The sequence below is a fragment of the Chenopodium album genome, chromosome 20, assembly GCF_948465745.1.
Source record: "Chenopodium album chromosome 20, dcCheAlbu1.1, whole genome shotgun sequence".
In the NCBI taxonomy this organism is placed as follows: Eukaryota; Viridiplantae; Streptophyta; class Magnoliopsida; order Caryophyllales; family Amaranthaceae; genus Chenopodium; species Chenopodium album.
In genome coordinates this window covers 34,920,648-34,947,711 of record NC_137853.1, presented here as the reverse complement: position 1 = coordinate 34,947,711, position 27,064 = coordinate 34,920,648, and the positions used below count along the sequence as shown (strand labels likewise).

Sequence of the window (27,064 nt, the reverse complement as noted above, 5' to 3'; positions counted from 1 at the left end):
GATACCCTTCAATAAAAGACTTAACAAAGATTAAAATAAAATAATAATAATAATAATAATAATAATAATAATAATAATAATAATATAATAAAAGGTCAATAGACACACTAGCAATGACACATGTCAATTTCTGGTGTGTCCTTAGTATATTATTTTTTTAATAATTAATTACTACGAAGTATAGTTTATTTAAGGAAATTATTTTAAAAAAGATGTTTGTTTTGTCAAATATATAAAATGAGCAATAATATTTACCATTCTTATTCAATTTTGTTCAAGATATTTTAAACAATTTTTATATCTTATGCTATAAATAAATTAATTTGTCAAAAGAAAATATGGGGTAATTAAAATAACCGTACATGACACGAGAACTAACCTAGTTATCAACAATTGCAGTGAGCTTGAATTATATGCTAAGGAAAGAGAAATACAAGTACACTACTCATTTCAATATAACAAGTCCAATAATTTCCATATTGGACATGAACACTTCTCACTTTTGGGCTTTTGTATTGGGCTTTCTATAAAACTAGTATAGTCCATTCAAATGATTAAATATTAAAATATAATCATTTCATTTTTTTTGTTGGAAATATAAAACCCCAAATTGAAGCAAGGAATCCTGTAATACTGTTCACTGTCACCAGAAACAGAGATTCCAGTAAACTCTCAACTTCTACATCGCAAATCCGAGCTTCAACAATGGCGGATTCTAACCCTAATTCTAATTCTTCCCAGAAAAATTCCTCCACTAATTCATCTTCAACAACAGATAAAGCGCCGAAAAAACCCTCCGAACCCCCAATTTCGTCGTTGATTAAAGCTTATTGGATTCCTGCGACACTTTTCATTCTCTTCTTCGTCTTTCAAATCTTCTTTCTTCCTACCGCTTTTCCCCCTTCTCATTACGAAGGTACTCAATTTCTCTCTCCTTCGTTTAAATTTGCGTCGAATTGTTTGAATTTTATTATAATTTTGTTGATTTATTGGTTTTAATTTAAATTTTGTAGTTCTTGGAATCAGCAGACTTAGTTCGATTGAAGAAGTGAAAGAGGCTTATGATAATTTGGCTTCTAATTGGTAAATTTCCTCGATTTATATGCAATACAATTATGATTTTTGTTACATTGTTATTCATGAATTTAGAAACTTTACTTGTGTATAATTTGATTGTTAATTGCATTGATGGGTTTTTGTTAAGTTCATTTGTTTCGATTAGTCGATGTGTCGAGTTTAAAGAACATAGCTTTTGTGATATTAGTGTTTAGTGATGGGGTTTGGATATCGTAATTCTGTAGTTTAAACTTGTAATGGTAGCTATGAAGAATGCAGCCTATTCATAATGGTAGGACTTGTTGAAGAATGCACCCTAGTGGCCTAGTCATTATGGTAGGACTTGTTGGCTATGAAAAATGCCCTTCATCATGAACTAAAAGTGATTGTTCCATATAGTCATCCACAAAAATCTTCCTCCTCCATCCCGTACGATCAGATTCCATATGCTTCATAATAAATTTAAGTCCAGGTGCAAAGGTTGCGCTGGTGCTGCTGTTGCCTTGCGGCAATGTAAGACCACGGTGGCTGGCTTCGGTTGGCCACACCATGGTGGCTAGCGCATGGTATTTTCAATTTTTTTTTTTTTATTTATTATAATTTTATTTTCAAGATAAAAATCATTTTTGTTTTGGAGATAATATCAAATCTAAAGTTGTTATTTTTGATAAGTTTTCAAAATTAAGGTTGTTATTTTTGATAATGTTGTTAGCATATTTTGAACAAAAAATTCCATATGGATAATAAGTCATTTGATAATGAGATTGTCCCCTAATTATGTAAGGATATAGTTGATTTAAAATTTTGTTATGAGATAGTAATTAGGATAAAATCTCCTAAATTAGTTAGGATAATCCAGGAGTATAAATATGATTTGTTTTTTCGGATTAAAATAAGATTGGATTCTATCTCATGCCTAAATTAAAATATATGATATTTTATGAATGATCATGGATAATATATGATATTATCTAATTACAGATTAAAATTTGAGATATTTTGATACCATGTTTCCTTAATTATGTACGTTCGATGTTGTAGTTTAGGCAATCGTTTATGTGATATTTATTATGTGGCAATGTTATAATATATGATATTATGTTGCTATATAATGACTAGTATGGCCTAATAGATTACTAAATACGATCTGCCCACCATCATGTATTTTTGTAAATAAGGTATGCGTACTGTTAGATATTTTTATAATTAAATTTATTTTATTTAAGTAGTAAATAGAATATAATAGAGTTGCATGTTGCAGTTAATACAAGAAGCCTATTAAGTGAAGGGCCAAAGGAGTAAGGTGTATGAAATCCATGATGGTTCAAAGTTTTTGCTATATTAGTTTCTTAGGATTTGGGACCATACTATGTCTTGTTTATTTATGCATTAGTAGATTATGTATGCTAGGTTTTATTGATGTTTGTGATGATGCACTATAGTTCACTAAATTAATCACAATATAATAAATCTAGGTATGGAAATATAATAAATCTAGGTATGGAAATATTGAGATTGCTTTTGCAATTAAATACCTAATTACCATTCGATCGTTGAGTGGTGGGTTTGCCTTCGCAGGGTGTCACTTCTTATCTTAGGTAATTTAGGGTAAATCAAGTTTTACTCTTTTAATTGGTTATGCTTGACAAGGTTGCCTAGTGTTTGGAACCTTAAAATAAAGGGTAATAAATTAAACATGAGATGATCAATTATTCAACCAAGAGTTGCAATCGGTAAAGAGTTTACTCACCACCTTGAAAATGTAATGGTTGATGGTAAGATCAAAGTCCAGTCAATTATTACACAAACAAAGGATCTTGGAATCACTTCATTTAATTGGGACCATTTTATGTTGAATAAAGCCCTGAAAGTAAGCTATTAAATTTGTTTATGTCACTTTAATTTTATCAAACATAATAATTGAACTTTGCCTAATTTTTGTTTGTAGATGAATAACATTAATGACAACAGTACTTGCTAACTAAATTGAAAACAAGGCTAAACGTAAGAAACTTCAGGGATTGGAGATGGAGCTAAGAGAAGCTCGCCTATATATTCCCATTGAAAGCAGATTCACAGTTTGCGGTTTTATTCCTAAAAGGCATTTGAAAGATGTTTAAAAAGCACAAAAGTGAATCTCATCTTATCCTCTATTCCAACTTGTTAGGCTAGAAGATTCAAGAATTATGAGCCAACTTTGTTGTTAAATTGCCTATATGATGCATGTAGAGAATGTGTTAGACCATTAGGCAATGCATGCTTCGTCGGTAAGAATGTCGAGGAAATTGTTGACTCGATTCCCAAGATTTATAATTTATAATTCATGGACTAACATTGTAAGGTATGAGACTTACATCATTCATAGCAAGATTATGACCAAGAAACTCATACTTAGTGAGCCAGTTAAGATCCATGTTAAGGAAATGAGTGCTCAATTGGATGGATATCTTAGGGTAACCATTTGATGATATGTTTGCTCATGACACCATTCTGTCAAGGCTTGTTCTGATATCGTCAAGCTTATTCATGATGATGAAGGCTTTAAAGTCAAGCTTGTCGATTTATTGGTTAACCATTCATAGGAGTACTTGAAGAAAAATGTTTGCCAGTTTACTGCGGTACGTGGTCTTATCGCACGCCAGAATGTCCCCCGTTAAAAAGTAAGGAGTTACCTAATGTTCTTGTTGTATAAATCAATCTTACTCCTTCAACTTGGGTATTTGATATCGGTTATGGTGTTCATATTGTTAATAACATGCAGGGCTTAAGAGAGAATATGAAGTTAGTAAAAGGGGAGATAACGATTTGAGTAGGAAATGGAGCAAATATTGTTGCGCTTGCTATTGGAAGATAACAACTTTTGCTCCATTTCCTACTCGAAGCGTTATCTCCTATTTTGCTAACTTCCTACTCTCTCTTAAGTCCTGCATGTTATTAACAATATGAATACTACGACTTCTATCAAATACCTAAGTGGAAGAAGGAGGAAGATTGTTTATACAACAAGAACATTAGGTAACTCCTTACCTTCCGTTTTCAATGACATGTTATGAGGACAGACCACATGCATTGATAACTAGCAAACATCTTTCTTAAAATACTCCTCTCAATGGTTGACCAATAAATCGACAAGCTTGAGTGTAGAGCCTTCATCATCACGAATAAGCTCGACGATATCATAACCTGCTTGACAGAATGGTGTCATGAGCGAACACATCATCAAATGGTCTCCGTAAGATATCCATCCGATTGAGCAATTTAATCTTTTCCTTAACATGAATCTTAACTAACTGACTAGGTATGAGTTTCTTGGCCATAATCTTGCTATGAATGATGTAAGTCTCTTACCTTACAATGTTAGTCTAGGAGTAATAAATCTTGGGAATCGAATCAACAATTTCCTCAAACATTAATGTCTAATGGTCTCACACGTCCTCTTCGTGCATCATATAGGCAATTTAACAGCAAAATTGGCTCATAATTCTTAATTCTTCTAGCCCAACAAGTTGGAATAGAGGATAAGATGAGATTCCTGACTTTTCATGCATTCGAAACATCTTTCGAAAGCCTTTTAATATATAGGCAAGCTTTGAGCTCATGGTTCTTTAGAACACTTCTTAGCTCCCCCTCCCAATCCCTAAAGTTTCTTAGGTGAAGCTTTGTTTTCAATTTGGTTAGCAAGTTAGTGTTGTCATTTATACTATTCATGTACAAACAAAAACGAGGCAAAGTTCAATAATTATGTTTAATAAAATTAAAGTACCATAAACAATTTAAATTACTTAAAAGGATTTTATTCAATATAAAATGGTACTAATTGAATTAAGTAATTCCAAGATCCTTTATTTGTGTAATAATTGATCGGACTTTGGGCCTACAATAAACCATTACATTTTCAAGGTAACTCTTTACTGATTGCAACTTTAAGTCGAATAATTAACCATCTCATGTTTAATTATTACACTTATTTCAAGATAATAAACTCCGTAGGTAATCTTGTTGTGCACAACCAATTAAAATTGTTAAACTTGATTTACTCAAATTTTCTAAGATATAAAAATGACACCCGTTTTTAATTGGAAAAACAATTCTCAATATTATCGGGACTTAGATTTATTATGTTATGATAAATTTAGTGAACTCTAGCGCATCATCAACAATATAAGTAAGACATATCATGCATAATCTACTAATGCATAAAATAAAGCATGACATAGTATGCCCCCTAATCTTAAGAAACTAGTCTTGAAATACTCCACTTGAACCTTCATGGATCTCCATCCCACCTTGCTACTTTCGGCCTTCATTTCATGGGCTTCTTAGACTAAATGATTTAAATTACTAATCTATTTACTTTAAATAAAAAGTTACAAAAATAATTAACGGTACGCAGTCTGTACTTAGATTACAAAAGTACATCACAATGTGCAGATCTTATTTAGAATATATGGGCCATACTAGTCTAAATATAGCATAACAACATCATATACTATAAAAATGCCACATAATAAAATCACTCAACATGCTTGCCTGAACTTAAATCTCGAATATTCTTAATTAAGGCAACACAATTCCTAAAGTATCTCATATTTTTAAATTCGTACATATATTATTTATTACCATCTATAAAATATCATATATTTTAAATTTGGTATGAGATAGAATAAAATCTTATTTTAATATGGAAAGACAAATCATATTTATTTTCCATGATTATCCTAACTAATTTAGGAGATTCTATCCTAATCACTACCTAATATGGTAATTTTAAAATTAATTATATCCAAAAATAATTATAGGATAATCATATAATTTAAATCAATTATTATCCTTTTGAAATATTGCTCAAAATATCCTAACAAATCCTATCTAAAATTATCAACTTTAATTATGGATAGTCTCCAAATTAACATCTTGAAATTTGATTTTATCCCAAAATAAAATTATAAAATTGATTTTATTTTGAAAGTGGTTAAAAACAATTTTTTTTTTTTAAATAGTGGCACCACCGCTAGCAACCTTGGTTGGCCTGTCAGAGCTAGCCATGGTGGCTAGGTGCTATTCTAGCAACCATTGTCGTAGCATCAGCACATGTACGGGCAGGTCACCGTGCGTGGATAACGGCAGCAACGTGCAACTGTTGGACGATTGTTGCCTCTTGCTCGGACCACCCTTCCTGTTGTCACATTAATTTTTTTTCTATTAATTTAAATAAAACAACTTTTGTAAAATTAAATTAAATCCCATTTTAATTCTAAACTTAGGGTTCTTCATGAAATTTAATCTCAAATTAATTTTACACTTTAGTTAATTAATTGTTCATGTAAAATCCATAATGTATACATCAAATCAATGCTATTAAATTCATGAAACTTATTTAAACAAAATTGAACAAAACAAGCACATAAAATATGATTTTTAGGGTTTATTAGGTTCGAATTTTTCGAAAAAAAATATAGGGTTAGGGTTCGAAATTTTCGAACATATTAGGGCAAAATTCCGTCCTCTTAATTGATATTTTGAGCATAACTAAACCACATTTAATCAATTCCAAGAGTTAAATCACATTTAATATAATTATTGAACCATAATTAAATTAATTCTTCTCTTTATAAAATTATGAACATGGACTTCAAATATTTATTATTATAATCAAGCGTGTTCATGTTAGAGGCTAACTGATACCACTGTAGTGGAATTTCATGAATCTTTATTCATACACACCTAAAACAAGATCATATGCATAACACACAAAAATCACATAATTATACCTTTAAAGCGTGATTTGCACGTAGCAAGTTGATTAACAATTAGGGAGAGAATAAAGCCCCAAGTGTTGCTCCTCTACTTAGTCCATGAGATTCGATTGAGTTGTCTACCAATATTAGATTCGTCGAATGAAGGGGAAACACCACGATCACCACCTTTGCGGACAACCGACACCACCACAAACTACCACCACCTTTGAGAGGAGAAAGAGCCGTGAGAGAGAGAGGGAAAGAGTTTGAGAGTGGTTGGCTTGTGTTTGCTAATTAGGGTTTGATTTGATGATTACTGATTGTATGTTCAACTCTAGGCACCTAGTCTATTAATAATCATATGATAATTAGACTAGGAAGTAAAGTCCAAACCCTTTAAACTCCTCCATATAGATGGCCACCCATGGTTCGAAAATGCGGTTTCGAGGTCGTTATCGCGGAAATGGTCGCGGTTATTCGGTAATGGACTTGATGCGTTGGTCGACTTAATAAACCAAGATTTTATCTTTTGTACTCGCAAATTATGTACTTTTCTTTCCGTTTCGTAACCTCCTTATATCTTTCTTAACTCTAACCATTTAAGTCATATTTTAAAATTAAGATAATTACTTTTTTTTTTAATGAAAAATAAGTTCCAAAATGAGTTTGTTTTGAAGAATTTATCCTTTCACTACTATTTGCTCCACTTTAGTACATTTTATGACTATTATTTTATTAAAGTACTATCTTTAAGTTATAGAATTGACTTAAATTCATCCTTTAATTGATCTCTATATCTAAATATCGCGTTTTCAACCTCAAAGTTTAGTCATTTATCTCTATTATTATGTTGCTTTCAATTTACAAAATCTCAGTCACTTCATTGTTTAATTACGTTTATTTTATTGTAACAGTAGTATAGACTCTTTTATTTATTTATTTATTTATTTATTTTTCTACTCACTTTCCATTACGGGTCGTTTGTTTTTTGGTTCTACTAGTTTTGCTTTATTCTTTTTTTTTTTTTTTTGACATATCCATTTACCATCTTACGCCTCATACCCCAAAAATCTATACTCTCTTACTTTATTTACCATTTTTCTTGAACAAAACCATTGTTTTGCATTCTTACTCCTACTTTATCTTACATCCACTCACCTTTTTCAATGTTTGCTAATTTACATCTATAGTAAGTGGGTAGAACTCGAAGCTAGTAAAAAGTAAAGCTTGTTTCTTAATAAACTATGAAAATTTTCCCTACATTACCACAAGTTCAAGGCACTTAGGTCTTTTAATTGTCTTTAATGCACATATTTGACCATTGATTAATATCTTAAAATATGCATGCGTGAAAATTATGCATTATTTAATTTTAAAAATTAACATTGAGAAGAATCGAACAAATGAATGATCAACTTTATTTTATATTGATCGTATGCATAAAAGTGAATTGAATTTTCAGGGACGGAGGTAGTATGAAAATACTTTTCCCTCCGATTCTTTTTGTTCTTCTCATTTGAAATCTTTTTGTGAGACAAAAAAAGGCAAAGTGAGAAGAAAAAGTATTTTTAAGAAATGTACCAATATGGAAGAACAAAAGATCCCAAAGGAATGGATGGAGTATTATATTAATATATTATATAATCTACTAGGATATTGCTTCTGTTCCTTTTAAATAATTACTGCTACACTGGATACACAATTAGTAGAGTTGTAGAGAGAGTGGTTATTGGAACACACGTAAGAAATGTAGGAAAAGAACATTATAAGTGACGAAAGTTCCAGTCTGATCCGGTCTTTTGAAATGGAAGATTCCAGTTTTCCGGTCCAACCAGTTCAACTCCAGTATGTGTAGAACACTGATGGATATTATTAAGTGTATTAAATGTATATAAATATATAATGTTATAAGAAGACTTAAATTTTTATGGTACTGTAACATGATTTGCCGTCTTAAGGAAAGGTAAAAAATTTATGGTTTGATTGTTTAGGTTCCAATTGAGTGACGTATTATTGGTAGATTTTAAGGTATTCACTAATAAGTACTTCTTTTTCTGTAACTTCCACATATCAGTATATCAGTACATTACCTTTGTTTTTTTTTTTTTAAAAAATTTTTTTATTTTATTTTATTTTATTTTATTTTTTTTATTATTATTTATTTTTGGGAGAAGTTGAAGTAGTTTAAAGATTCTTTTGAAGGTTTATAGAAACTTTCTTTACCTTTGACCTGGCCCTTGGTGCTATATACAAATGTTATTTTTAGTAATATTAGGAATTCAGGTTTTAATTTTATTCGATCATTTTGGTAATTTTCAGGAAATCAGGTGCTAAACCCCCCTCAACTAATGATTTTATCAAGGTTATTATGTCTTCACTTCACTTGCCTTGCTTTATGTTATGTGTTTATTAATGCTTCTTGAATTGTTGTGCTATACTTTCCCCCTGTCCTCAATTAACTTTTTCTAAGTCAAATTCAAATTCATGATACCTGTTCTTAATTGGTTTCTTCATTTTAATTTACCTATATTAAAATGCCAATTGCTAAGGCACCCTGATTGAAGTTGATATTTCTTCCCAGATGGAGATGAGAATAGGAATAAACTTGTCAAGCAGAAAGGATATGGGAAATTATGCCAATTCACCCAATTGGATAACTGTTGCAGTAGTTTCTAATTTGCAAGGATGAATGAATTGGAAGAGAGTTATACATTACTTTGAACTAGTTAAGGATGTGGATTCTGATGTGAGAATAAATGTTAAGACTTGTAGAGGAGTACGAAGATATGCTATAAGTCTTCTCCTCTTTGCAATAGTTTTGCATGGAGTAACACAATTAATCCAAGATGAGATACCGTGGTATTTGTTATTTGCATATGATTTTGTCTTGTTGGACACTATCAGGTTAATGCTAAATTTGAACAATGGAGATAAATGTTAGAATCCGAAGGGTTTATATCAATCCGGAGTAAAAGTGACTACGTGAAGTGCCATTTTAGTATTGAGAGGAGGCGAAGCAAGGATGTTGTAACTTCAGGTGGTAAGGAGTTGTTCATTACTGAAGGTTTAAGTATAATTAGAAGTAACTCTTAAAATTCAAATATAGGTGGTTCAAATGGAGAGAGCAGTGGCACGTTTATTATGAGATTGTAGCATATGTTTAAGGTTAAAAGCAATCTATCAATCGACAATCATATTTGCATTATTACAGGGTGTGGACCGTGTGGTAGACATATGTATGTTAAGATCAATGTTTGGGAAATCCTTTGGGAAATACCTTTAGGTTGTGTTTGGATACTCACATTTCATTTGAAATCACTGATTTCAATTCCAGAATTTCAATTTCTAGAATTCAATTCCAAGTTTCATGTTTGGCAAATTAAGAATTTCAAATTTGGAATTTCAAATTCCAAAAACTTGTTTGGGAAAACAAAAAATTTCAAATCCTAGATTCAAGCTAAAACGATAATACACTTCATCAGCAACAAAATTGATTTCTTTTTCCACCAAATTTCAGAATTCGTTTTTGCTTTTCGCTTTTTTCCCAAAATGTAAACTTTTGCACATGAATTTAATCAACTCAGAGAATTAAAAAAATTAGAGAAAAAAAAATAAGAAATAAAGAAGAACAAGAAATCTGCCGCACAAATTAAACAAATTGAAACTACAACAAAATTGAAGCATGAATTTGGGGAAAACTTAACAATAGAGAATCCCTAATTTCATCAAATTGACAAAATTAAACCAAAATTTAGGGGAAAAACGAAAGCTTATCAAACAAATTAAAAAGAGAGGAGGTTTGAAGAGTAGAGAAATTCAAAAGCTAATTCATGGGAGGATTAAGGTGTGTTTTAATGGAGGATTCAAGGTAAGCTTCAATGGCAAAGAGAGCACAAAAGCCACTACAATGGAGGATTAATTGACAAACACCGACAGAGGAGATCGAGAAAGCTCAGTATTTCCTTTAATGGAGAAGAACATTTACAGTAGAGAACTCACGATCTTCATGGAGGAGAGAGAAAATAGGAAACCCATCCATAGGAGAGAGAATTTGAGAAATTAGGAAAGAGGGTTGGGTTTTTTTTTAACTGTTGGAATTTCAAATGACACCTTTTAAGTTGGAATTTAAATTCAATCAAAATTAACTTTTGTTTCAAAACCTTGGAATTGGGCCAAATCCAATTCCCAAATTCAGAGTAAATCCAAACAGTGTAATTGGGCCAAATCCAGAATTTCAAATGAAATTCTAGTTTCCAAACAGACCATTAGGGATAGGAGTAGGAATTTGGATATTCTGAGAATTAGCTATAGTTATGAGCATGTGAGACTTCGACCCGGATGATGTGCTAGTGAGGAAGTTGGACATTGGGATGATGGGGATTTCAAAAGAATTCGAGGGAGATCAAAGATGATTTGGATCGAGGCTGTTGTAAACTTGTAAATGACTCAACAAATAGGTTTTGGAAGAGCATGTAGAACTAGCTAGAAGTGAATGGAGTGAGAAAATCTTTGTGGATGGTCATAATAGATACTCTTAGTTCATGCTACTGGACTAATCTTATTAATGTAGAACTTCAATATATGGGTAATCGTAACTGGCTTCCTAAGAGCACTCTCACTCATTGGCAGTTTTTTGCCCAAGAGGAGAAGTAAGTGATTAAAAAAATACTCCCATACTCATGGTCAATTTGCATCCTCATGAGTAATGGAGATCTTCTCATGGCGTGAGGAGATTCCTTGGCTACAGTGCAAAGGAAGGGGCTCCATGCAAGGTTGAAAAAAAGTAAAAAAGAATAAATAAACAATTAAAGCATGCTTATGGGGTGCGCACCACATGTCCCATGATTTTTTGGCTTTAAAATGTTGCTTTCAAATTTTACATGGCTAATTTGAGTTACTGAAGTTTTTTCTTACAAAAATAAAATAATTTTACCATTAGTCATAGCTCTATTTTCACTATATAAATATTCTCATTTTGCTATATTTTGACATACTTTTGAAAATCACTTTCTCTATAAAATTCCTCTTCTCCATAATCTACTACTCCATACCAAATTATTATTACTATTGTAATTGTTATTAGTAGAATAGTAATTACTACCTCCATTACATATTGGTTGCAATTTTGGAATTTTTTTTGTCTTATAAATAATACCCAAAAGTTGCAACTAATGTGAAACAGAGGTAGTAACTTATTTTACTACTATTCACTCCGTACTACAATGATATTCCCATTTGGAATCTTTTGACTATTAAAAATGAGAGGAAATCTTCCAAATTTCTCTCTATCGATAAGAATGTAGTCATAAGAGGTCTAGTTTGATTCGTGTTGGTGAGTACATTATTAATATCAATTTGCTAGTGTGAGATTAAAATTATTTACTGTCAAAGATTTGCATCAGTATACGTAAATGGGAATATCATTGCGAAACAGAGGGAGTATTTTTAGAGCTAATAATGAAATTTTTATTATTTTTTTTAAATTAATTAATAGATCAAGGTTGATTTGTAGGAGCGAGAAAATATGGTGGATATAGTGAAAAGTAGGAGAGAGTAGTGAGTAGTTATTTATTTATTTATTTTTGGGTAATTTTTGCCCATGAGTGGAAGGGAAAATAAGCACCAAAAAAACCATGAGGAAATTGGGTGAGAGAAGTCAGATAATTGGTAGAGAGAATGAGGTTTTTTTTTTCTTCTTTCTCTCTCCCTCATATATGGCAGTGCTCTAAGGTCCTGGAACTCTGCAAAGTAGAAGAGAAATTAACAACCTATTTAGTGGGACATTAAGTTTGTAAGATTTGCTGTCTATGATTGTCAGCCAGAGAAGGTATTTATTATTGGTCGAATGAGTGCATTCGTGCTAAAATCTATGCCTTTGTTCTTTAAAACCAAACCCGAGCAATGGTATGATGCTTTTCTCATTGTATGCGTTCTTTTCTTGCAGATTCGATATGCGTATGAGTTGCTGACTGATCCATTATGGAAGAGAGACTATGACCGGTTTGGCATTGATGAGTATCAAGTAGGTATCCTGTATTTGTATACATATCCTTTAGATTAATCATTGTTTTTCTTCTTACACTAAAACTATCTCTGGCTGTAGCATGTTCTGGAAAACATTTTGCAGCTGAATTCTAATAAGGTGTACTCCTCAGTGAACCTTCCTTTACTTGTTGGTTCCACAGGTCAGTTGTGTCCATCCTTTGCCTTCCTGTTGTACATGCCATATAGTGAATATGATTACTGACTTCAATGATGATTTTGTTATGCAGACTCTCATGATATTGATTTTGAATCCATTACTTCTGGAGACATCCAGTCAATTGTAGGGGGTCAGAGGCCTTGGTTGATTCAGGTGATTGCCTGTATGCTGGTAGCCTGGCGTGCCTTATCCCTTGTACTTTTACTGATTGGAACCAAACATTTACTTTCCCTACTTTCTTTTAGCCTCCATCTGCATTGTTCTTACTCCTGACTCACTCAAGGGGAATATTATCATATATATCATATATGTACTCTAATAAAATTGCCTACAAATTCTTGACAATAATTGTAATTGTAAATAATGCTCGAGTGCCTGAATGACGTTCCTACAATCCTACCTACTTGTTGTATGGAAATTAGATTAATGCTGACCTTGTCCCTGCATTGACTGTCAACAACTTCACAGCAATTAGAAAGCAGAGGAAGCTTATTGGGCCATTCTGAATCAGTCCATTATAATTTTGTAACACAAAGCTGAACTATTGTCAATGATGACTATATCTACTACGGTGTAAGAAAATTAGTTCACTGGTGTAATTCCATGATTTTACTGACATATTAGTTTATGTTCAGGTATATTCAAATGGGAGCAATTTATGCAAACAATTTTCAAGCAAATGGAAGAAAATTGGTAAACTTTCCTTTTGATACATTAGAACATGTTCACTTTCCTCTTGGATGCTGACTTGTAAGATTAATCAATTTTTGATGTAAATATTTGAGTAACTTCAATTTTCTTATATTGCTCACTATCCATGCCTACAGAAAAAAATAAAGGGGTTTTCTTTAGGCAGTATAGTTTTTTATTTACTGTCATAATTTCTATGCAAAATATGTTTAGATCTTTATACTGCTAAGTTGCTATGTATTGCTATTGTTTAAAAGTAAATAAATAAACCTCTAGGCTCTAGCCTATAAATGTGGTTAGATATTTCATTAATCTTTGCCTGTGTACATCTATTTTTTTTTTCCACTTTGAAGAAAATGTTCTAGTCTGAACTTATTTAGATTTATATCTGGCCTATTATATAATTGATGTTAAGTTATAAGAACAAATTGTCGCAAGGGGTCAGAATCTTATTAATGTATATTATCTAATACTCACTTCAAAATTATTTGTAACAAAGTAGTGGGAAATAAAGTCTGGTCTGTTCTCACTGTTTCAGGTCTGAGGTGGTTTGATTTTAACAAGAATAAGTAGTACGTCTTGAAAATTTGAAAGTAAGGTGAAGAGGACATAGCCTAATATTATTAAATCAGGTTTCTTGTCTAGCAAGTTAATTACGATTAAGCTTAATTTGTGTCTTGCTCCTTGTAATAGATTGACTTTCTGGTTTTGTAAATCGATTGAATAAGAAGAGATAAAAAAATATGAAAGCTTGAGTCTTTGATTTGATTACCAATGTCAAAAAGGGCTACCGAGTGATTTTTTAATAATTTAAGGCTATTACTCTCTTTGATAACTTTAGGTTATCACTCTCTTAGTAACTTTAGGTAACCATTCTCTTTCATTCCACATTACAAATCTCATGCCTTTCTACTGCTATGCTACTTTCAAATTGTCAAATTTCATATAGCATGATGCTAGGCATTAGCGTGGCTTCTAGCACTAGTAATGGCAGATAAAGAGAAGAAAACGGCTGATTATACAACAGTAAGCAAACAAGCTAGAAGAGATAGAATAATGGCAGCCAAAGGAATGATAGTAGTATTATCAAACAGAGAGTGTAACAATACAAGCCTTCTTTCGAGAGGAAGGTGCTCTCCAATAACAAACTTCTTAGCAATATTCAACATGATGATTATTCCTCCTAATGAGGCCTATTTATAGAAAAACTCTCATAACAAACTCTTGACTTATTCCCCAAGATACTACTAATAGGCTATGACTAACATACCCATCCCCTAATATTGATTCCTTACACATGATTATTGTCTTATTTAAAGTGGACGAAAGCAATTATTATTGTGCCGTAAATGTTTTATATAGTGCTAGGCTTCCTTTTTGCTTTGTCGTTCTTGATGAACATATATTGTGTTGCAGTTTTGTTATATTTTGCATTACGAATGTTTCTGGAGGAAGTTAAGGTTTGGACCATATGACGCGAGTTGATATAAACTCTTACTAACGTTTCCGCTGGGGGTAGTTCCCATTTGGAAGTACTACTGTTCATTGAGGTTGATCCCACTGCAAAGTTTTTGGTGGAATGTCTGTCAAGTCTTAACTTTTTTTGATGGAATTTTTTCTCAAGTTTCTTGCTATTTGGAATATAAATGCTCATCCTAATCATGTTGTTACCTTTTTTGGATGGGCCTGTACTTTGTAGTCTGTAGTTAAGGATAAGATGGTGAATGGATATAAATGTGCAAGCATTGATGACTTGACACTTATATGATGAAAAGTAAGAGATAAGACTGTAAGAGTCACATTGATCACCTCGTACTTATTTGCCCTAGTGTCCACATCATTGTCATATAGCATTGTTTTGGTTGAGTTGGTTTTTTCTTGGCTTGGGTGGGATAGCTGATGGTGAGGTAGCAGAGATGGTTCTGTTGGCCTTTTGTTGTTGTGTACCTGAAAAGAAAGAAACCAGCAAATTCTTTGAGGGTCGAGCTTGCTCAAGTTAAAGGCTAAATTTTCTTATCTTAAGGCTATCAATAGTTAGGAAGATTGGAGTGAATTTTGAACGGTGAGTGACATGTGAATATTCTTGAGTCAGTAGAAGTAGAAGCAATGTTTTGATAGCTTAGGGCTTGTTTGGCATCATTTTTGAAAATTAAAAACCAAAAATAGGATACAAGAAAAAGGTGTTTCCACTTTTCAGTTGTCAGTTTTCAAAATTATCATGATTTTAATAAGTGTAAATAATTTTTAATTCATTATGTGACATATATAATATACTTTTAAAAACAAAAAACAGAAAACCACAATGATGCCAAACGAACCCTTAGTGAATGGTTCTTTTTTATAAAAGCCAAATTTTGAACTTGATTGACTCTCCTCTGAGGCCTTTGATCATTTTTCTTCAATATCATCAATGGAACCCCAAAGTTTTGAAATTAAGTCATCAATTTCATGTATGAAATTTTTTTTTTTTTTTTTATTTTTTTTTTATTTTTTTTATACTTTTGGGTTAAAATCAACTGGATTTTGCACTAAATTCACTCAGGCTGTTGTGTTTTTTTTTTTTTCTTCTCTTTTTCCTGGTTTCTCTCCCTTTGATTGATATGTTTGATGCTTTTTGCCCCAATCACAATGTGGATTGGAAAGGTCTTTATGTAATGACTACATTTTAGGATTAGCACCCATATTGCGGACTTGTTTGGAAATCCTATGCTTTCTAAGCATTGTATTGAGAGGTTTGTTAATTTGAGGATGTGTTTTGTAAAAATTCTAATGATGATCTTTGTCTTATTTGCAATCATTTGGCTAAAGTTTTGAGGCTCTGATTCATTGGGGAAAAAGCTAAACATATTATGTATGCAATCATATTTATGTGAGAGTGGAATTAATTTTTCCTGACTTGGATCATTTCATCGATTGTTTAGGAATAAGGGTACTTTAAAATACATAAAATAGAAGACAAGAGATGTAAGTGTAAACCATAAAAATTCAAACCTGCAATACACAAACTCAGAGGTAAGAAAATATACCAAAAAAAAAAAAAAAATGAATGATATTTTGTAGGTTACAATTCTCCTAGATCTCGATTCCTCTCTCAAACGGCTAGGGTTTTGATGTGTTTATAGTACGATGCCTTGTCTGCTTACTTAGTACTATGTACCTACAAGGCTACAATGTTTTGTAGTAGGGAGGAGATAAGGTCTTTGTGACTTATTCCATCTAAGCCTCCTGAATTCCTAGAACCAACTCTCTCTATGTAGAGAGCCATAGAGTGGAGAAGAAATAATTATAAAATAATTTGCGAGATTCTAAGGATAATATCTTATACTTCCTCTGTTTCTATTTACTTGACCAACATTCCCAAAATGGAAATATCATATTACTTGACCCATACTATATTTGGTAAGATTTTTGTAGATATATTATCTAAATTACCCTCATAAAGTGCACATGGGGGCAACTTAGGGGTAATAAGGTTAGTCATGTGCAACATTCTCCCTCCTCCTTAAATAGTGTGCCCAAAGCTATGGGTCAAGTAAATAGAAACGGAGGAAGTATATTTTTTGATATTGTCTCCATATTTACACCTATTTGACACCTAAAAGTTAACAAAATTTCGGTGTCGACAGTAATTAGAGAATAATTTGTTCAAGAAAGACGAACCATTGTTTCAGCTCCTTCGATCACTTGCAAGATGCAACAAACGATTTATCTTGTTAAATTGGGAGCTCCTTCAAATTTTTTGTTTACATCATGCATTTTTTTTTGAGGCAAATTTACATCATGCATTTGACACAGCACACATGCACATTAAAAAAAATGAATTTTATTTCATGGACATATCTTTTAGGCTTGGCAAATTTGCCACCTGGGTGTTAGTTTGAATGCTGGTTATTGTTTTCCATGTCTGCAAAGTTGTGTTGTTGAGGAACTCTGCCTTTAGAAAACTGGCTGTACAATTAGCAAAATTCCTGACATTCAAATTTGGGTTCACATCTCATTTTTGGCTAATTGTGCAGTATTTTTTCCCCATGCTCCTTGTCTGATGTGTTTGAAACTGTTAAGTCTGATTGTTTGACATTGATGCAGTATGTCTTCATAACATTTGTCTTTTTATATATACTTCAAAGTAGTTGTGTTGTTAATTTTTGACTCCATACATTATGAGCAGCTACTTTGTTGCGTGAGATTGCTGATATTGGTGTAGTGGAGCTCGGGGAAATCAAACTTGCCTCTCAACTTGCAGAGAAGAAAACAACAGGGCAACTTTTCTTCCGAAATGGTAAACAATAAGCTTGTAAAGTCATCGTTTGTCTTCGAATTTAGCTGTATTGGATATGCTCTAAATTTTATGCAATAGATACATGTCACATTAACATCAAGCTGACTCATGTTGTGAAGAAGGTACCAAAATGTTTGCAGCTTCTACTCCACTATGGTGGGGCCACTTAGCCGTTGTGATAGTTATCAAGTCTCAGTCTAATATTTAGTTTGTCTTTGCTATATATTTAGTTTCTTTTTGCTATATATTTAGTTTCTTTTTGCTATTTTTATGGGTTCTATCAGAGTTATAGAGTCAGACTTCCACTGTTTTCACATACTGCTTGTAGTCATACTTTGAACTCTCAAGGTGGATCTATGTTTTTCTTCTAGGCTCTTACGTATTTTGTTCACAGGTCTTCCTTCTCTGATTGCATTTCCTCAAGGGTGTAAAAGTTCCAGCTGTCTTATTAGGTAAGTTCTGAGTCATGTATGTTGGAGTGTGTGGCAAATTAAAAGGAGTGCTCTGTTGTTATGAAGCTTCATTATTCAAGTGCTGTTAAATTTTCTGTTGGAGTAATATGCCTAGCATTTTTTTTTTTTTTCCATGGGATCATGAGCTTAATGTTTGTGTTAGGTATGAAGGAGATCTCTCGGTTGATGCAGTTACAGATTGGTTTGCAGTAATGATACTGAAATTACCTCGCATTCCTTATTATACAAAGGACACATTGGTATGTTGATCTTCTTTCATTGTAATTAGATGTTTGACGGCTTCTCATGTTTGTTTATTTAATTATCTAATTTTTTTTACTGGTATACCACCTAAAAAGATTTCCAACTTGATACTAAATACCTATCATGGTCCATCAGCCAAGAGTTCACTGATATAAAAAAAAGGATGTGATATCTGATATGCATCTACAGTGCCCACAAAAAATTAAACAAGAGAGTCAGTAAGTGGAAAGGTGTGGCGTACCCTTTCTTTTCTGCCCATGTGATACGGATACAATTTGGAAGGGTTAGGGGGTTAAGGTTGTGTGCCCTTCGATCTTCCGCCCATGTGACATGGATCTCTGATTAGTATAGTATGGTTCGTGTGCCCTTACATCTTCTACCCCTGTGATATGAATTTGTTAGTACAGTATGATTTGTGTACTTTTTATGAAAAAAAGTTAGCTAATGGTGCATTAAAGGATATTAATTCGCATATATTCTTTTTCATTGAATGACTGAAGAAGTTTTATTTTATTTATTATTTTTTGTAACGATTTTTGTAGTGCCTTGAGTCGTAGGAAAGTCTCAATCATTATCTCTTGTATTGTGTTTGTCTTGATGCCTCACTTAATACAACAACCACAACCAAGCCTTAGTCCAAAAATGATGTGGGTCGGCTAACATAAATCATCATAAAATCGTTTGAAAAGGGATTATAGGAATCCAAGCACTTTAGATTCTTGAAAGGAACAACACCCCCCCCCCCCCACCCCACCCCCCCTCTTTAGATATCCTTCTTAATTTCCATCATCCAATTCTGAAAAATACATCTAATCTGTGTTTTTTGAAGCTTCATCCAAGTTGTTAAAATAAATTTCTGTACAACTACAACTTAATTTGAAAGGTGTTTAGAGCTCAAATGTTCATATCCAAACACATACTACTTACGTTTATGAAATTTCCTAACATTTACTGTTTGCTCGCAAATTAAGGCTATTGGAGAGAGTGTTGATGTGGTAAATGAGTGAAGAAAAAAGGTAGATTAAGTAAGGGAGTATGTGGAAAAAGGTGAATGGGTTTAAGATAAAGGTGGATAAAGTAAGAGAAAGAGTGAGTGCATAGGTCATATGTATAAGTATTGTGGGGCTAGAAGGGTAAGGTAGTATCTGCTTTTTTTTTTTTTTTTTTTTAACACTAAATGAAACATAAATAAAAGTGTTAACAACTTTCTGAAATGGAATACAATGGAAGTTGTCTAAACCTTTCAAAGTAGAGGTACTATTTATATGACATTTGAGTGTTGGCAACTCTGTTTTAAAACTCCGTAGTATGTTTTTTATATCATTATCAACATTACTCCAATGTCTCGGAAGAGGATCCCACCAATGGGTAAAGGGATTGAACTTTTTCATCTTTGCTTTCATGATAACTGATAAGTCTAGAAAATTAAACGACCCAGTTTTTGGCTTTGAAAATCATTTGGACCCGATCTCCCTATGTCATGTCAACCTTTTGGAGATTGGATTGGTATTAAGCTTGTACACACTGTATTTATGTTTGTTTAAAATGAGGTTGTTTTGTTTTTCAGTGATATATATTTGTACTTGTAAATGCTAGTATTTTTTTCTAGTTACTTTTATTATGTAACTTACCATTGATTTCTCCTATTTTTAGGCACCAAGATTTCTGGCTAAGAGTAGTTATAATAAGGTATGCTCATCTCCTTTGTTTGTAGGATCTAAAAATGCATCTTAAATCATAATATAATTCTAATGTGAGCATGCTTTCCTTAGTTTGTAGGTAAGGCCTCCCATTATAGAGGCTGCTTGAATATGGTCTGCTAAAATATTGTTCTATGTGCGCCTCATGCTTCTTGTTGATCCTTGTAGATTTACTTGTACTTTGTTCTCTGACGTTTGAGTAATTATACTAATTGACTATGGACTTATTTTGCGTATTGTTTTTGGTTCAAAGGTAAAAGTCATGTTCTTCTCAGACACAGGAATGCGTGCAACACCATTCATGCGTCAAACTGCCAGGAATTATCAGGATTATGCTTCCTTTGCATGTGTTCTTTGGAGGGAAGAGGAATTTTCCTATTGGTCATCTATGTATGTGCTTCTCTCTTTGTACCAAATTTAGGCTAATTGTTTGCTATATTTTACTTCTGTGGTCGGTACCGAGCTCTAGATTTGTGGTTAGTGTGTAACTAGTGTAATTAAATAATTACCCATTTGTTGAAAAAATGCTTTGGGGATGGATTGGTGTCAACTGTCATGCAGATTTTTGAAAAAAATTATTAAAAGTACATATTTGGAAAATACACATTAATACAAATCTAATAAGATCCCATTTGATATATTTTATCTTTATAGATTATCGTACATATAAGGTACAAGTGAAATCAAATCTGATTGTATATCATCAGAAAACTAAATTGCATTCAGAAAAAATAATATCAGATCAGATTAGCAAAAAAAAGGTGAACTAAACATAGCCTAAGGGAGTTTTATTTCTCGCTATGACGGGTGTATTTTTAAGTGTATAATACGAGTCCAAGTCTGCATTTTCTGAGCATCTTGGGCATATTTCTATCTTAATCTTAGGTTTTTTTATTTATTTTTTATTTATTTATTTTTAACAATCTTAATCTTAGGATTTTTCTATAGGCATAAAGTATTTTTAATTGTTATTGGTGGTTACAGATATGATGTGGAATCTGCTCCGGCCACTGTCTTTTTGAGGGATCCAGGAATCAAACCTTTGGTGTTTTATGGTATATAGCAATTTCCACTGCTGTATCATATCTGTTACTTGATTATTAGTTTTCAAACAGTTTCTTTTACCATCATTTTTCTTCATTCTTGTCATCGTACAGGGGCTGTAAACAGTTCATGGTTTGTGGATGTAATGGAAGATAATAAACTGCACGGTAATGCTCCTGCTCAGGATTTATTTTCCTTTTTCATTCTTGTAGGTTTTGGTGGTGGTGTATGTAGTTATAACAATCTTTATGGGTGGCTTGTCCATAAGTTGTTTAGCCATAGTAATACGCTTGTTGGAGGAGGTGTCTACATTGTTGATTAAAGTTGTATTTCCCCTTGTCTTTATTCCAATCTTTCTAAGCTCATGATTAAACTACATATAGAATCTATATATTCAATAGTTCATTTGTTGATATACCAGTAATCAGATTCTGTTTGCTAATCATGCAATATATCTGCAAAATCTTTCCAATAAGAATTACACCGCTTAGTTTGTGATATATGCTGTGAAGTTGTATACTTGAACGAATATTCTTCTAGGTGCTGTACTATGAGGTATCCTGATGCTGAATATTTTATGTTTCTAGAACTTCCACAATTGAGGACCATGACATCAGTGGAGTTGGGTTGCGATTCACGTGGCAATTCCCGAGCAGGGGCAAGTGCTACGATTTGGTATTGTGTCGTCGCTATTGGAAGGCCAAGCCCAGAAATGAATGAAATGCGTGAGGTGAGTTGTCTACTTTGCAATAATTACAGTTTCCTATAAAAATGAAAGGATGTAATTCATGAATGTTTTTTAATCTCTAATCAATGTACATATCTCTAAAGAAGCTTCAACCTTTGTTAAACTATAAATTGTAATGTAAAATGAGATTCATGCTATTTGCAACAATTTTGAACAAATGAAAGAAATTTCATGTAGCCCATGTTTCTAAATTTGTTTTGGAAAATTAATTATGGTAATCAAATATATTTTTTGACCAAATACATTGTGATAAATGGAGGCTTGGGCTGAAAACAAGCACATAAGTTCTTGTTTCAAATCTGTATAGGCCTATGTAATTTCTTGGAGCGGAATGGCTTCTCTCATTCTCTCACTTGGAATTTCCAATTGAAGAGAATAGTCAAGATTGGAATCAAGAGGATCTTACTAGTTTAATAGGCGAATGGTTGCAACCTTGCAGGGAGACTAGTATATTTCCTGATAGCGAAATATAACAGAGAAAATTAACAAAAGTGTTGATTTTCAAAGAGAAGCATGGTTTAAGCAAAGAATTAATGTTATCTGAATGCTGCTAGACTTTTGTTGTCTTTATAGATTCCATGTTGTCCTAATAGTAAATCCACAGACCACAGTATTTTAAAAGTGTTTTCCTGTCTTCATGAATCCTACAATTTGTTAAAATGAGTTGTATATCTATATAATTGTGAAATGTGAACTTGTCAACAGACATGTATAAGAGACTTCTCCATGACTCTTTTATAAACGATGTTTCATGACTTATGTTTGTGCACTATCTCAATTGATAAGGCTGCTCTTTTTTTTTTTTTTTTTTTTTTTTTTCTGGTTTTTTGACTTTGACTGTTGAATTATCTTGAGGCTTTAGGTTCTGCGCAGGGCCCAACAAACTATATCAGAAAAGAGCTATCAGGATGAACCCCATTCCAATGAGTTGGCAGCACATGCAGCCATTGCACTTAAAGACAAGCGATTAACTTTAACTTGGATGGATGGAGAGGTACAAAAGGTTAGTGTCCCTTCACTTCTCCACTAAATTTTTGTTGCAGCTACCAACTTATAGTTTGCAAGTCCAGTTGTATGATAAACTCCCTTAGTCCTTTGTGATTAGGTTTTGGGAACGGTACTGCATATATTATCAGTGCCACAATCAAGGTTTCACTATGATTGCATGCTATGATTTTAATACTTCATTATTAATTTATGTGGGGAGGGGGCATCGATTGGTACTTGGTACTTATACTATGTGTCACCTTCATTTGATAGTGACAGGTTTATAGTTGTACAACCACTAGATCTGACCGATTTATTATGATTATGGAAGCTCTATGGACCACCATTCATTGCGGTTATATGGGATGATATTATAGTGGTCATTTTTACAATTAGTTTGAAACTAGTTTATGGTCCCGTGCAATGCACGGATTTAAAAGAAAATGTATTTCAACACTTTTTTTTATAATTTTTTTCTCTTTATAAAAAGTATGACAAAGGTCAATATTTTTTTACTACAAAAATACTTCTTATTACATTTTAGGTTGTATATACTACCCGTATGATATATATATAAAAATAAATATTACGTACAAATTTATATTAGAAATTATGCATATCTTTTTAATAATAATAATACTTCGCTTAATTTTTCTATAAGTTTTTGCAAAAATGTTTTTATTGAATTTTTTAGGAGGGAAATAATATATTAGTAAAGTAGGGAAAACAAATTATAATGAGTAAATATTTCCTTAATTAATATGGCAAAAAAGTAATAAAAAAAAGGGCGGGAAATTATTTAACCAGATTTCGACAAGTGTCATGTTTTATTCGCCTTTAGTATGATGTAATTGATTATATCTATTTTGCAACAAGCCCTTGTCTGTCAGACATTCAGTCAAGTCTAGTGCTTGCTGTAGAACAATCACTTTTCTCTACCACTTGTAACAGTCTAATTGATACAATAAGCTGTTGTCGACCGAATAGCATAAAGCAAGATTAAATTTCAAGCTTTGACCAATAAGGGAATACTCCCTCTGATTAATAAAGTGCATCAGTCAACTTGGGCACGTGTGCCAACAGCTGCGATATTTTTATTTATTTCTTTATTTATTTTATTATTTTTTTTACCCGTCACACTCAAGTCTGACTTGACAATGTTGCCGTTACTCATCAGTTTCAATCATATTGAGCCTTTGGCCTTGTATATGCAATTATGCAGGCACCTTTGCATGATTATAAACATATATCTTCACTGCATGAATTTATAATAATACTTCCTCCTATTTTTAGATGCATCATAAAAAGGAAGTTTCGATTTAGATGCATCTCTTTCTTGTATATTTAACAAACTCTCTCTACCTCTCTCCTATCACATGAGCACTTTTTTCTTTCTCTCTATCTCTCTCATCTCCAAAAATTGATTGGCTAGGAGCCTGCAATCCTTAAAGTGATGCAATAATTATGCTTACTGTGATTTCTTGATCTTAGAATTTGTGCATGTTCTACATTGGTGGTGAGCTTAGCTTGGAATGTTGTGGTCCAAGAAGAGGCATTGAAGATGCTCCGCAGGTGGTTATGGTGCGTTACATGAGAAATGATTCCGTTGAAGATCCTAAGGATAAAAGATCCCCCTCAAGTTTACTGGACAGTCTTAAAGATGATGTAGATCCTGTGTCTCAATTGGTAGCGCGATACAATGGCTCCGCTGAACCTTTACAGGTCGATTTGTCTGGCTCATAAGTGTTAATTTCAGATGTTTATTTGTCCCAGAACTATGTTTACTAGGCATTAGAGCCGTTAGTTCCATCCTTTTTCTTCTGAACAATGGTTTTTCAGCACATACTTATTATTTTATCTAACTTCAGATTATTGAATGGATTTCGAAGAATATCAAAGATGGTGACTCAGCAAAACTTCCTTTCTATGTAAGTAAAGTTTTGTCCTTTGTAATAGTGCTGTTTGGTGCATTTGGTCATTTGTATAGCACACAGCAGCACAGACATGCGTATTTACATGATTCTATGCATGTTGACATGTTTAGAAATATTGTTCACTCAGTCATGTTTAGAAATTTTGTTCACTCAGTCATGTTGACATCGTCAGATGTCTTGCTTTGTAATTTTTTTTTTTCCATTTTGGTTTTGCTGATTAAATGTCATCTTAATTGTCAGAGAACAAACACACCTGAGCTTGTTCCCGATAACTCTGATCCCCTTTGGTTCGTTAGTGGTGAAAAATTTCTTTCCACTAGAAATGGAATGAAACATAAACTTGGGAGAGTCATAGCTTGGTGTCGTGATCTTTCTGGTGATCCAAGGATTGGTCCATTGTTACTTCTTGGAGCATTATTGTCATTTGGTGGAATATGGCTCCATCGCAGTCAGCCAACTCCTTCAAGTGACTCTAGTCAGTTGGAAGAAACCAATACCAAGGTGAGAGTTCTTTTGGTATTCTACCCTAGTTATATCATAAGAACAACAAAGCCCTAGTTATATTCATGATGCTTAGGAGTCTTACATTGCAGCAGCCAGCAGATATGATCTCTGTTATGAATCTTTGACAAGGTACAGAATAGTTGATCATAACGACATTCAGCATCACCATGACTTTATAAAAAATAAAAAATAAAAATAAAAATAAAAATAAAATAAAAAACTATTGCATTATTTAACAGTATTGTTAACTTATGCGAATAGTTGTTTTCGTTATTAATCATGTCTGAAATGTTCTTTCCTTGCCTCAAAGTTCCATTTCATTCTTTGCTACATATTGGAGAACAAGGGTATTAGGCTATCAGCTAGCCTATTATGTAATTATGTTGCATTTAGCAGACAATCTATTCATCTCAATGTTTTTAATCCAACTGCCTACTTTTGTTAAGTATACTGGTCCGAATTGAAGCATTACTACTACATTCTGCTATTGTGTAGTGTGTTTTTCTTTTCTACGCTTTATGGTTGTGAAGAGCTGATGTGATGAGCATTCGGACAAGTCTGCTCATGGTGCTATGAATTTATGGTTCAATTTATAATAATCTTCCACTCTTTTTGACAGAAAAAGATCCCTAAAGAGTGGAGAAATCGGAGAAGGAACAGTGTAACCGGAGAAATCCCTCCTTCAATAACTGACGTAGAACCGAAAGATGCTTATCAAATGGAATTTTCAGATTCAGACTCTGAAGAGAATCACAATAATTAGCACCAATTTTGGAAGATTGGTTCTAGGAGTATTTAATTTCTCTAGTTAGGTAATATGCATTTGGGTCATGATTACCGACTGTAAAAAATTGGTGTAAATGAATTAAGTTATGCGTTGCATGAGGTGATTCGCTATATGTATAGTATCCGTCTACTAGTTGGAATTTAGTACTCTTTCTATTTTGTTTTGTAAAAAATATTTCTATTTGTGTTTTGTGCGGTTTCCAATGTACGAGTAAAACCATTTATGTCTCTACTTTTGCATTAATAAAATTTATGAAAAAGTAATATTATAAAATATAAATTGCAACAAATCTAACACTATCACATATCTTACTTTAAATAATCTCAACTATCAGCTATAAATTTAACAATGCCAGCTCACCGCCCTCCCCCCACCCTTGTCGTCAGCCCCTCTCCCCAAAACACCATCCCAGCCCCCCGGCCTTCCTCGCCATGAAACTTCTTAGAAACCCCTCCCCCACCTCGAAACCCCTCCTCCACCTTGAAACTCCCAACCGCCCTTCCCCCAACCCACAAAAACCCTAGCCAAAAGGGGGGTTGGACATGGAAGAGGGTGGTTAGGTTTAAGACAAGGATTGAAGAAGAGGATGATTTCAAGTTATTGAAGAAAGGGATGATTAATTTTCAAGCAAAAAAAACCAATTAAAAAGTGATATATGTTAAGGATCTATTCTCTTCGG

At 32.8% G+C, this 27,064-nt stretch overlaps 1 protein-coding gene across 1 annotated transcript; it reads left to right on the top strand.

Moving 5' to 3' along the window:
• The first annotated feature begins 612 nt into the window (after nucleotides 1-612).
• On the top strand, nucleotides 613-26,616 carry LOC145598196 (uncharacterized). The gene is made up of 20 exons (XM_081654517.1): nucleotides 613-916; nucleotides 1,014-1,083; nucleotides 9,114-9,156; nucleotides 12,739-12,816; nucleotides 12,898-12,979; nucleotides 13,067-13,149; nucleotides 13,632-13,689; nucleotides 17,855-17,965; nucleotides 18,360-18,417; nucleotides 18,581-18,677; nucleotides 20,335-20,370; nucleotides 20,635-20,771; nucleotides 21,366-21,436; nucleotides 21,539-21,592; nucleotides 22,013-22,155; nucleotides 23,036-23,176; nucleotides 24,652-24,882; nucleotides 25,029-25,088; nucleotides 25,335-25,595; nucleotides 26,218-26,616. Exons 1-20 carry the CDS (start codon nucleotides 706-708, stop codon nucleotides 26,359-26,361), a joined length of 2,169 nt encoding a protein of 722 aa, XP_081510643.1. The 5' UTR covers nucleotides 613-705; the 3' UTR covers nucleotides 26,362-26,616.
• The last annotated feature ends 448 nt before the right edge of the window (nucleotides 26,617-27,064 follow it).

Bases quoted from the DNA above. Each gene is read 5' to 3' on its own strand.
- LOC145598196 (XM_081654517.1), top strand. From the start codon at position 706: ATGGCGGATTCTAACCCTAATTCTAATTCTTCCCAGAAAAATTCCTCC. The intron at 20,772-21,365 runs GTATGTGCTTCT...TGGTGGTTACAG, and splicing joins TTTTCCTATTGGTCATCTAT to ATATGATGTGGAATCTGCTC. The intron at 25,596-26,217 runs GTGAGAGTTCTT...TCTTTTTGACAG, and splicing joins TGGAAGAAACCAATACCAAG to AAAAAGATCCCTAAAGAGTG.